This window comes from Oncorhynchus masou, chromosome 11 (assembly GCF_036934945.1).
Source record: "Oncorhynchus masou masou isolate Uvic2021 chromosome 11, UVic_Omas_1.1, whole genome shotgun sequence".
Classification (NCBI taxonomy): domain Eukaryota; kingdom Metazoa; phylum Chordata; class Actinopteri; order Salmoniformes; family Salmonidae; genus Oncorhynchus; species Oncorhynchus masou.
This window is the reverse complement of record NC_088222.1, coordinates 38,904,617-38,918,026: the sequence shown is the minus strand read 5'-3', so window position 1 is coordinate 38,918,026 and position 13,410 is coordinate 38,904,617. Positions and strand designations below refer to the sequence as shown.

Sequence of the window (13,410 nt, the reverse complement as noted above, 5' to 3'; positions counted from 1 at the left end):
GACTCACAGATTTACTCACTGCCAAAGGTGTTTCTAACATGTATTGATTCAGGGGAGTGAATTCTTATTTAATCAAGGTATATTTGAGTATTATTTTTCATTAATCTTTAAACAAAATTATAACTTTTCTTCCACTTTGAAAATAGATTGTGTGTAGATCGTTGACAAAAAAAATGACAAATTAATTTGAATCCCACTTTATAACACAATAAATGTTAAGAAATCCAAGTGGGTGAATACTTATAGGCACATATCCTCTGCTACAGTAGAATACCATGTGGATAAGACAAACCAGCTTGCCTGTTAACTCTGCTGGTCAATGACCTGGGGTTGAATGTTGACATTCCAACATAGTGAGGCATCCCACGTGAAACTTTGTGATGTAAAAGTATCTACCCTGCCACTGAGGAAGGAATGCGCCACAGCACTGACAACACATCGCAATTGATTAGAACGTTTCACAAGTGGGCCTACATTTCATCCTACGTCATCCCACCAACTATCATCACACCCCACCCCCAGTTTGAGACCCATTGATCCAGGACTAGGAGTGTTCCTTCCTTACTTCTCAGCTAGGGCCCAGTCCTCCTGGATCTGCTTCTGCCGGGCCCGCTGGTACTCCTCCCGCCAGCACTTGGAGCACAGGCCCTGCCAGGCGGCATTGCCATAGTAACCGCAGCCCTTGTTGCAGTGCAGCTCTGACTGGTCCACGTGGATCCCGCGGCGCTCCTTCCGCTGACTCATCTAGCTGCCTGGCTGGAGGGAACTTATAAGAGCTGGCTGGTGGGAAAAGATGACATTTTTAGTGTTGACACACCAATGAAATTGAGGAAGACTGAGACCATCTGAGACATTGAGCTAGGCCTATAGTTATAGGTTGTTTTTTACTCTTACACCTTTACCACCTTCTCTAAATAAGGCTTGCATGGCCACAGTTGACAAGCAATCAGTCAATGCGGGTTTTGGGTAGAATTGAGGTTTACACACACTTATTCAAGTGCATGGGCTTTTCCACATTTAACTAAACATACAAGATGAATCACCCCCCACAAACCCCTGATGTTCCAGCAGGAAGGAGGCACGTCTGGACACAAGCCAATCCTGCACAGAAACACTGAGAAAATTCAGACCTAAGAACTGCTCTCCAATCAAACAAGCTCCATTCCTGGACAAAAAATAAATAATAATCAACCCCATGCATTATGGATAGGGTTGCACATTTTAGTGAATATTCAGAGGTGGGAACTTTCCTTGGGAATATATGGGAATTAATGCAAATGAAAATTAATACCATTGAGAATGGAGATTTTTTTTTATTGGATATATCTACCATATCATATGGAGACAGAAACATAAACATTTTACCTTAAGTAGACATAATTGCAAATGATTAAATCCTTCCAACAGAAAAAAAAACTAAAAAACAATTCAGTTACAAATTTAACTTTAATTAAATGAGTTGACTCTTCACACGGGATGATTTCACTGAACAACAAAAGGGAATATTGAATAATCCCCAATGATCCATCGCATCTCCCAAAAACCATTTAACATACATCTGTAAAATGACAGTCTAGAAACTAAAGCTTTGGTTGTCTTCCTCGCAGGCGTTTATGTCTTCTCCCTGGACCTCCTCAATGTCCACCTCTTGAACATCAGACTCATCACTTTCCAATCTTGTTGAGGATGGCTCGTTGTCAGGCTCAAAAATCCTCAAATTTCCCAGATGGCCACCAATTTGTCAACCCTTGTATTGGTCAGCCTGTTGCGTGCGTGTTCCCAAACAAGGACCAGTTGCGCTCCAGGTGGCTGATGAGATATGTTGGCACAACTGCCATATTGCATCTCCATTCCAAAGCCCTTGCTTGGAAGTGTACTTCAGCAGACTGCCAAGAACCTTGCCCTCATCCAGGCCAAGGTGGCGAGACACTGTAGTGATGACACCATAAGCTTTGATCTCTGCACCAGACAGGATGCTCTTGCCAGCATACTTGGGGTCCAACATGTACGCTGCAGCGTACATGGGCTTCAGGCAGAAGTCTTCATACTTTTTGATGTATTTCAGAACTGCAGTTTCGTCTGCTTGGAGCAACAGTGACGTGAGCAGTATGGATTTCTTCTCTTACATCTGCAAGCAGAGTCTGAACATCAGACAGGATGGCATTGTCTCCCTCAATCTGTGCAATGGTTACTGCTATAGGTTTCAGGAGTTTCAGGCTGCTTACCACTCTCTCCCAAAATACATCATCCAGGAAGATCCTCTTGGTGGGGCTGTCCATATCGGCAGACTGATATGGCCATTTCTTGGAGAGACTCCTCCCCCTCCAGGAGACTGTCAAACATGATGACAACACCACACCAACGGGTGTTGCTGGGCAGCTTCAATGTGGTGCTCTTATTCTTCTCACTTTGTTTGGTGAGGTAGATTGCTGCTATAACATGATGACACTCCACATACCTAACCATTTCCTTGGCTCTCTTGTAGAGTGTATCCTTTGTTTTCGAGCAGCAGTCATTTGAAAGAGTAAGAAAATGTCAACGAGACAACTCAAAGGCAAAATCCATTAAAACCAAGATAATGGAATTAATTGCCCTTAACAATCAACCGTTCTCTGTCGTGGGTGATGTTGGCTTTCATCGACTGGTCAAGTACCGGTACACACTACCAAGTGAGCTATTTTTCAGATGTTGCTCTACCGGAGTTACACAGTAATAGCGTCGAATGCCATTTGGGTATTTGCGTGTCAAAAAGGATACAGTAGCACTGTCAAAGCTGTACAAAAAAGTCTGTAGACAAGCCAACACCGGCCACGAACAATGTGTAATAAAGCATAATTTGTTTAACTGCAACTTCTGGGGTAACTAGGCTTAGCTTGCTGACCGCAAAGTCCACTATTGTGGCTAATCCTTATTGTGGCTAGCTTCACATAGATTGGTCCGGTCACCATTAAATCAGATAAGAACCGTCTTGTAAATTAGGGTTATTTTAGACGATGACACCTAGCTATGTAGTTACTGAAACAGATGTCGGTTTGCTATGTTTTTGGAGAAGAACATTGTATCCATGAGCTAGCTCTCTTTTTTATGACCAGCACTGTAGGTGCGCAAAACAACTTTACCAGCATTATAGCATAAGTATCGATGAATCGTTGTGACATATGAAATACGAGTGATCGTGTAATCAATGTGTAATAACTACCCAATTTAGGAATGTGTTTAATGAACGCGTTAAATTATTATATGACGTGCAGTCATATTCATATCCTGATTGGTCAACAAGCTTATTTGACACGTCAAAGAGTGTTATTTAACAAGCATATTTTTTTGACACGAAAAGACCCAAACGGCATTCCATAGAAATCCTGGTTGAGAATTTAACGACTGAAGAAATGAACAACGAAACAGCACAGCAAGTAACAGAAATAGTTTGATGTTTTTTTTACTGGTAATGGGGACATACGCAAATTCCAAACTAATAAGTTTTGGGTCAGTGTGGTGTGTGTGTAACCTTTATATAACTAGGCAAGTTAAGAACAAATTCGTAATTTACAATGATGGCCTACCCCGGCCAAACCTGGACGATGCTTGGCCAATTGTGTGCCGCCCTATGAGACTCCCAATCACAGCCAGATGTGATAGAGCCTGGATACGAACCAGGGACTGTCGAGACGCCTCTTGCACTGAGATGCAGTCCCTTAAACCGCTGCATCTGTGTGTTAACTATTTAACTGTACTAGACTGCTTAAAAGAATGCAACAATTTTAAATATCGGATATTGGTATAGGTTTTTTTGGCAAGGAAAATATCGGTACTTCCGGTTCCGGGTTGGAGCGAGCGGTCACATCTACACTTCGGTCCGCAGGTAGTATAACTTTTCATTACATTTTCATTACATTTCATTATAGTACAACGGTTTGATTTGTCTAATCTTAGCAATTTCTTCTTAGCTAGCTACATAGCCGTCTTTGTATCAAAGATAATTGCGTAATTATCGTATTTCGTCGTCCTAACGTAGTCTACACTGCTATCTGCCCAGCAGCTAGCTAACGTCCACCGTCTACCAGCACTGTAGAAACTATTACACTCAACTGAACGACTCGATTAGTGTAGTGTTAGCTAGCTACATAGTTGTCTTTGCTGTCTTCGTATCCAAGATAATTGTGTAGTTTAGAGTGTGTAGACTTAGAGTGATTATCTTAATTTACCGAGGTTAGCTAGCCAGCTATTTGTCGTCCTTAACGTAGGAGATACTGCTAGCTAGCTAGCCAACAGCTAGCCAACGTCTACCGAATAGAACTTCAACAACCCGGTCAACATTCCGCTTCGCTCCACAGGTAGTATCACATTTTCATTTCACTTCATTACAGTACAACGGTTTGATTTGTTTGATCGTAGCTAGCTAGCTACATAGCCGTCTTTGTATCTAAGACAATTGTGTAGTCTAGAGCGATTTTCTAGGTTAGCTAGCCAGCTATTGTCGTTCTTTTAACATAACGTAACGTAATCCACACTGCTAGCTAGCCAGCTAGCCCCCGAATAGCAGCACTGTAGAAACTATTACACTCGACGGAACGACTTGATTAGTGTAGTGTCAACAACGCAGCCACTGCCAGCTAGCCTACAAAGTCAACAACGCAGCCACTGCCAGCTAGCCTACTCCAGCAGTACTGTATCATTTCAATCATTTTAGTCAATAAGATTCTTGCTACGTAAGCTTAACTTTCTGAACATTCGAGACGTGTAGTCCACTTGTCATTCCAATCTCCTTTGCATTAGCGTAGCCTCTTCTGTAGCCTGTCAACTATGTGTCTATCTATCCCTGTTCTCTCCTCTCTGCACAGACCATACAAACGCTCCACACCGCGTGGCCGCGGCCACCCTAATCTGGTGGTCCCAGCGCGCACGACCCACGTGGATTTCCAGGTCTCCGGTAGCCTCTGGAACTGCCGATCTGCGGCCAACAAGGCAGAGTTCATCTCAGCCTATGCCTCCCTCCAGTCCCTCGACTTCTTGGCACTGACGGAAACATGGATCACCACAGATAACACTGCTACTTCTACTGCTCTCTCTTCGTCCGCCCACGTGTTCTCGCACACCCCGAGAGCTTCTGGTCAGCGGGGTGGTGGCACCGGGATCCTCATCTCTCCCAAGTGGTCATTCTCTCTTTCTCCCCTTACCCATCTGTCTATCGCCTCCTTTGAATTCCATGCTGTCACAGTTACCAGCCCTTTCAAGCTTAACATCCTTATCATTTATCGCCCTCCAGGTTCCCTCGGAGAGTTCATCAATGAGCTTGATGCCTTGATAAGCTCCTTTCCTGAGGACGGCTCACCTCTCACAGTCCTGGGCGACTTTAACCTCCCCACGTCTACCTTTGACTCATTCCTCTCTGCCTCCTCCTTTCCACTCCTCTCCTCTTTTGACCTCACCCTCTCACCTTCCCCCCCTATTCACAAGGCAGGCAATACGATTGACCTCATCTTTACTAGATGCTGTTCTTCCACTAACCTCATTGCAACTCCCCTCCAAGTCTCCGACCACTACCTTGTATCCTTTTCCCTCTCGCTCTCATCCAACACTTCCCCTACTCGGATGGTATCGCGCCGTCCCAACCTTCGCTCTCTCTCCCCCGCTACTCTCTCCTCTTCCATCCTATCATCTCTTCCCTCTGCTCAAACCTTCTCCAACCTATCTCCTGATTCTGCCTCCTCAACCCTCCTCTCTTCCCTTTCTGCATCCTTTGACTCTCTATGTCCCCTATCCTCCAGGCCGGCTCGGTCCTCCCCTCCCGCTCCGTGGCTCGACGACTCATTGCGAGCTCACAGAACAGGGCTCCGGGCAGCCGAGCGGAAATGGAGGAAAACTCGCCTCCCTGCGGACCTGGCATCCTTTCACTCCCTCCTCTCTACATTTTCCTCCTCTGTCTCTGCTGCTAAAGCCACTTTCTACCACTCTATAAATTCCAAGCATCTGCCTCTAACCCTAGGAAGCTCTTTGCCACCTTCTCCCTCCTGAATCCTCCTCCCCCTCTCCTTCCTCTCTGCAGATGACTTCGTCAACCATTTTGAAAAGAAGGTCGACGACATCCGATCCTCGTTTGCTAAGTCAAACGACACCGCTGGTTCTGCTCACACTGCCCTACCCTGTGCTCTGACCTCTTTCTCCCCTCTCTCTCCAGATGAAATCTCGCTTCTTGTGACGGCCGGCCGCCCAACAACCTGCCCGCTTGACCCTATCCCCTCCTCTCTTCTCCAGACCATTTCCGGAGACCTTCTCCCTTACCTCACCTCGCTCATCCCTGACCGCTGGCTACGTCCCTTCCGTCTTCAAGAGAGCGAGAGTTGCACCCCTTCTGAAAAAACCTACACTCGATCCCTCCGATGTCAACAACTACAGACCAGTATCCCTTCTTTCTTTTCTCTCCAAAACTCTTGAACGTGCCGTCCTTGGCCAGCTCTCCCGCTATCTCTCTCAGAATGACCTTCTTGATCCAAATCAGTCAGGTTTCAAGACTAGTCATTCAACTGAGACTGCTCTTCTCTGTATCACGGAGGCGCTCCGCACTGCTAAAGCTAACTCTCTCTCCTCTGCTCTCATCCTTCTAGACCTATCGGCTGCCTTCGATACTGTGAACCATCAGATCCTCCTCTCCACCCTCTCCGAGTTGGGCATCTCCGGCGCGGCCCACGCTTGGATTGCGTCCTACCTGACAGGTCGCTCCTACCAGGTGGCGTGGCGAGAATCTGTCTCCTCGCCACGCGCTCTCACCACTGGTGTCCCCCAGGGCTCTGTTCTAGGCCCTCTCCTATTCTCGCTATACACCAAGTCACTTGGCTCTGTCATAACCTCACATGGTCTCTCCTATCATTGCTATGCAGACGACACACAATTAATCTTCTCCTTTCCCCCTTCTGATGACCAGGTGGCGAATCGCATCTCTGCATGTCTGGCAGACATATCAGTGTGGATGACGGATCACCATCTCAAGCTGAACCTCGGCAAGACGGAGCATCTCTTCCTCCCGGGGAAGGACTGCCCGTTCCATGATCTCGTCATCACGGTTGACAACTCCATTGTGTCCTCCTCCCAGAGCGCTAAGAACCTTGGCGTGATCCTGGACAACACCCTGTCGTTCTCAACTAACATCAAGGCGGTGGCCCGTTCCTGTAGGTTCATGCTCTACAACATCCGCAGAGTACGACCCTGCCTCACACAGGAAGCGGCGCAGGTCCTAATCCAGGCACTTGTCATCTCCCGTCTGGATTACTGCAACTCGCTGTTGGCTGGGCTCCCTGCCTGTGCCATTAAACCCCTACAACTCATCCAGAACGCCGCAGCCCGTCTGGTGTTCAACCTTTCCAAGTTCTCTCACGTCACCCCGCTCCTCCGCTCTCTCCACTGGCTTCCAGTTGAAGCTCGCATCCGCTACAAGACCATGGTGCTTGCCTACGGAGCTGTGAGGGGAACGGCACCGCAGTACCTCCAGGCTCTGATCAGGCCCTACACCCAAACAAGGGCACTGCGTTCATCCACCTCTGGCCTGCTCGCCTCCCTACCACTGAGGAAGTACAGTTCCCGCTCAGCCCAGTCAAAACTGTTCGCTGCTCTGGCCCCCCAATGGTGGAACAAACTCCCTCACGACGCCAGGACAGCGGAGTCAATCACCACCTTCCGGAGACACCTGAAACCCCACCTCTTTAAGGAATACCTAGGATAGGATAAAGCTATCCTTCTCACCCCCCCCCCTTAAATGATTTAGATACACTATTGTAATGTGGCTGTTCCACTGGATGTCATAAGGTGAATTCACCAATTTGTAAGTCGCTCTGGATAAGAGCGTCTGCCAAATGACTTAAATGTAAATGTAAATGGTATTGGCCAAAAATGTGATATCGGTGCATCACTAAAGACAAATGTTTTAAATTGAAACATGTATGGAAACACTCAGTTAGCAAGCTCAAACAAGCTAAAACACAGTTTTTGATACCAACTAGCAGAAATTGTTAACAAGTTAGAAATGATTTAAACACACTTTGCTGTAGGCTACTATTTACTAGTTAATATAAAATATATTCACCCCACCTAGCATTGTAATCAAAACTTACCAGAAAGCATGTAGTCCTTGGCTCAGACAGTGTAGTTGTGTGGGCTCAATAGCATCTCATTAGTGTGCAAGATCTTGAGAATCAGCTGTACATGTGATGGAAGAATGCACTGTGCATGCAGAGGGTTGCAATTCCATTGAATTGCGGATAGTTTAACCAAAATATTCCACAAGAGAAAGTTTCCGACCCTTTGCAACCCTACCTATGGAGGAACAAGGTGACTTGTTACAGGGGGGCCATATCCAGTACAATATGCACATACAGCAATAGAGAGTGACTTAACAGGACCCATCACTACACAGCAGAAAGCAGACACAGCATCAATATTTCAGTGTGATGCTGCTGACACTGCTGTGTGAGCTCAGAGAACACAATGTGGTCAGGAACAAAGATAGGGACTTGGCTAAAGAGAATGCAGCCTGAAGCTAACAATTCACGTGAATGTTTCCAACCCCATACACACCGTGGACAACAAGACTCACTGTGTGGTCAACTTTACACACATTATAGTGGAAGGAGACATGGAGGTGCTTCCCAAGCTCACTGCATTGGGATTCTAAAAGTTAGCTAAACTGTGCTGAGCGTAACCTACATCCCATGTAGCCTTAGCTGATTGTTGTAAAAACAGAGGTTAGGGTTGGGCATGAGGTTTAGGTGGGGGTTGTACCACCTCAAAAAGCATAAGAAAGAGGATTGCCAGCCATCATCTCAGATTGTTCAGAAATTGTTGCCGTTGTTATAAACAGATAAAATTATCATTCTGAAATTATTTTGTTGAAATAGAATGTGAAAAATTAAGCTAATTGATTGCACCCAATATTGGCCATTTTCATTTCTGGGATTAATTTAATATTCAATAAATATAGTATCCAATGTGACTTGGACTAACATTTTTCTAACAATGAGTTAGACATGAGGAATACAAGGAAATGGTCAAAAGCCATCCACGGACCCCCACATCAATCCCACCCCAACAACGAGTAAATAGTATCAGATCTCCATGTCTGACAAGTAGTATGGAGCTGCGGCTTTGAGTTTTGTTTCTTCATCCAATGTAATGTATGCCCAGCGAATTCAGTGATGTCGTCGTCCCTGTTCCGAGAAACTAAACTCAGCAAAAAATGAAACGTCCTCTCACAGTCAACTGCGTTTATTTTCAGCAAACTTAACATGTATACATATTTGTAAGAACATAACATTCAACAACTGAGACATAAACTGAACAAGTTCCACAGACATGTGAAATGGAATAATGTGTCCCTGAACAAAGGGAAATTCAAAATCAAAAGTAACAGTCAGTATCTGGTGTGGCCATCAGCTGCATTAAGTACTGAGGTGCATCTCCTCCTCATGGACTGCACCAGATTTGCCAGTTCTTGCTGTGAGATGTTACCACACTCTTCCACCAAGACACCTGCAAGTTCCCGGTCATTTCTGGGGGGGGGGTCCCAGACATGCTCAATGGGATTGAGATCCGGGCTCTTCGCTGGTCATGGCAGAACACGGACATTCCTGTCTTGCAGGAAATCAAGCACAGAACGAGCAGTATGGCTGGTGGCATTGTCATGCTGGAGGGTCATGTCAGGATGAGAATGCAGGAAGGATACCACATGAGGGAGGAGAAGGTCTTCCCTGTAACGCACAGAATTGAGATTGCCTGCAATGACAACAAGCTCAGTCCGATGATGCCGTGACACACCGCCCCCAGACCCTGACGGACCCTCCACCTCCAAATCGATCCCGCTCCAGAGTACAGGCCTCTGTGTTACGCTCATTCCTTCGACGGTTAATGCAAATCCGACCATCACCCCTGGTGAGACAAAACCACGACTCGTCAGTGAAGAGCACTTTTTGCCAGTCCTGTCTGGTCCAGCGACGGTGGGTTTGTGCCAAAAGACGACGTTGTTTCCGGTGATATCTGGTGAGGACCTGCCTTACAACAGGCCTACAAGCACTCATTCCAGCCTTTCTCAGCCTATTGCAGAAAGTCTGAGCACCGATGGAGGGATTGTGCTTTCCTGGTGTAAGTCGTGCAGTTATTGTTCCTATCCTGTACCTGTCCCGCAGGTGTGATGTTGGATGTGCAGGTGTTGTTACTAGAGGTCGACCGATTAATCAGAATGGACGATTAATTAGGGCAGATTTCAAGTTTTCATAACAATCGGAAATCTGTATTTTTAGGCGCCGATTTAAAAAATAATAATAATACATTAAAAAATATATATATATATATGTTTTATACCTTTATTTTACTAGGAAAGTCAGTTAAGAACACGATTATTTTCAATGACGGCCTAGGAACGGTGGGTTAACTGCCTTGTTCAGGGCCAGAACGACAGATTTTCACCTTGTCAGCTCGGGGACCCGGCAATCTTTCTTTTGGTGTTTTTCAGAGTCAGTAGAAAGGCCTCTTCAGTGTCCTAAATTTTAATAACACTGACCTTAATTGCCTACCGTGTGTAAGCTGTTAGTGTCTTAACGACCGTTCCACAGGTGCATGTTCATTAATTATTTATGGACCTTGAACAAGGATGAGAAACGGTGTTTAAGCCCTTTACAATATAGATCTGTGAAGTTATTTGGATTTTTACAAATCATCTTTGAAAGACAGGGTCCTGAAAAAGGGACTATTCTTTTTTTGCTGAATTTAGTCATTTATGTTCCATCCTAATATTACCAGGTTTGGACCACTAGACGGTGCTGATCCAGGTGTTATTAAGGACCCAAATTCACAAAAAAAAAAATACATTACATAGGATGAAGAAACAATAATCCGAGCCACAGTTCCATACTATTTGTCAGACATAGAGAACTGGTACTGTATACTTACTGTTGGGGTGGGTTTGCCGTGGGTGGAGGGGTCTGTGGTTGGCTTTTGACCATTTTATTCAGGCTTACTCCATGTTCGAAATAAAATTGGTCAAATTGGATGTTAGGCACTATATTTATTGGGTATTATATGAATTCTGTAAATAATAATGTATGTAATCAATTAGCTTAATTTCTCTGAGATCAAAGTATATTTCAACAAAATAATGTTGCAAGAATGTTAATCGGATCTGTTTCTAACTACAGAAATGATTTTAGAACAATCAGATGGTGGGTGTTATGGATTGCTGAAATGACATGGAACGCCCCTTGGGGACAATGGTGCCTAGCCTATATTTGAGATGGTTTACTTGCTATTGTTAATCACCAGAAAGCTTTCCTGGCAGTGACTAACCGGTCTACAGTGTGCAGATTATGTACATCAGGTTGTGGCTCCTGAATATTGATTTTGTCATTTAACTCCAGGTCACTGGAAATTTCCCCAGATGAAATTGAGGTAGGCCAGCTTGTCCTTCAAAACAAAGAAACCATTCACCTGCAGGCTGCAGCTTGAGCACTATGAGTGTGTATGTGCACTCAAAACAAGACCGTCAGTATTAGGTTAAACCCTGGTTGAGCCCCCCTCGAGCAGGAGGTGGATACCTCACCTGTATATGACAGATTGTAGCTACTAGCTAAGCCATCAACATAACAGGAGCTTGGCTGGTTATTTAGCTGACGTTATCATGTATGACGCCTGCAACAACCAAAAATACACAAGATAAGCCGGAGACGGGGGAGCGTGTAACGTTACAGGTTACAACAAACATAAATAGGGTTTCGTCATAAAGCGTTAGATTTTGTCAAACAACGTGCCAACAATCCATTGATAACAATAAACAGCTAGCTGGCTAGGCAACTAACCGCCGTGCTACTGTACATATGTATAACTAAAAATATGTTTATTAACTGACCTTACTACCGTATCCAGACTTGTTCTATATGTGTTAGCATGCTAACTAACAGTGGAGTAGCTTTATGTCTAGCTAGCTAGCAAGCTAAAGTTAGCAAATGCGTACTTACATGTTGGTGGTTGCAAACATGCCTTACATAACTGGTCAGGAACTAACTTTACAAGGCTTAAATCTCACCTTTTTCGGAGGACGACACACCTTTTGCAGTAGCCACTCACTGTGCGGCTGGGATCAGCGTCTCGTCAGCAACACTAAAAAAGTACTTTAGTGTCACGAAATTTCGAAAATTCTCAAAATAAAAGTCCCACGTGTAATAGTAGAAAAAGTGTAATTAACCTGTATTTATTCATGATATATTTAAAACAATTGTCTAAACATTAACAAGGATTCATATTTGTTCATATTTAAGCAATATTAAATGTGGGTTTTAAAACATGTTTCACGGTCAAATAAATGCCCCATATGCAATACACAAAATACTTACAGATAGAAAACTATTATAGGTGCCAAAGTAAAAGGGTTGGGATTACTCACTAGGGTCTGTAGAATCTATATATGATCATTATTTAATGCCCAGCAACACTTTTTACTCCACCCACTCCATTCACTGCAATTCAATACACTGTCGGCCGATAGGTGATTAGTTACTTCAAAGACACAATGTAAACAATGATGGACTGCCATACCTGTTAACGACCTAGATTAATCTAATGATTAGCCAGTTGTGCTTTTCACACATTTAAATCAGCCCAAGGCCAGCCTTGACCTGTGCCACAACGTCAAACGACTTAAAATGGAGCCATTAGACACTACGGTACAAATATTGCACAGTAAACGCAAACCCATCGATCGTGTGTCCATAAACCAAGGTCCAGTATAATCATTAGAATCCCTAGAAAACCAAATAGCCAATCCCCTCTTCAAGCCTCTCTCTTTAAAGTAGCAGATGAGGTCCACCAAGGCCAGAACAGCAAGACTCGGTAACAGCACTTACTCGTAGGCTGTGAGGTCGGCGAACTCATGTCTAAATCATACTTCTGTACTGTCACTTTAACTCTGCTGATTGACTAATTTAGGACTATATCTCAATGCCAAAACAATGAATGAACTATATTAGCTTTCTATTGAGTTTACTGTGTGAACTTAAACACAATTCCACAGACTTGCACTCTTGTCTTGCCCTAGCAGGTGTTAGGTGAAAAGCGAACTGCTTCAAAGAAAAAATGGAAGCAACTGACTGGCATTGCTACGTGTAAATGACCTACGTTATAGTATTGATTATGAGCAGGCTGCAGACATTTAAATCAGCCCAAAGCCTGCATTAGTTGCCAAAACATGCACCAGGTCAAGCGTTTTGGATAGACAAATATATATATGTTATACGTTTTCCGGCAGTACACTAGTAAGATCATAGTGCTATAGGTTAGTATCACCCCAATTATGCCTATAGCCGATCAACGATTATCACGGAGGTTAACAGCGCCATTCTTCAACCCACCCTGGTCGCAATTCATCAAAATGTT

At 44.5% G+C, this 13,410-nt stretch overlaps 1 protein-coding gene across 11 annotated transcripts in view; it reads right to left on the bottom strand.

Annotated features, from left to right (window-relative positions):
- Window positions 1–12,134, bottom strand: part of LOC135548661 (rab5 GDP/GTP exchange factor-like) — a 38,726-nt gene extending 26,592 nt beyond the window's left edge. For 4 of the 11 annotated variants that reach the window (XR_010456867.1, XM_064978491.1, XM_064978483.1 and 1 more), the window contains exons 1-2: window positions 12,065–12,134; window positions 566–780 (exon numbers count right to left, since the gene is read on the bottom strand). Coding sequence is in view for 10 of the 11 variants with exons in the window: in XM_064978491.1 (XP_064834563.1) it covers window positions 566–744 (179 nt within the window). In the remaining variant the exon portion in view is untranslated. Of the gene's footprint in view, window positions 1–565; window positions 781–8,105; window positions 8,308–11,996 lie in introns of all 11 variants that reach the window. The other 7 variants (XM_064978485.1, XM_064978484.1, XM_064978488.1 and 4 more) reach the window with 7 other exon arrangements.
- Window positions 12,135–13,410: the final 1,276 nt, after the last annotated feature.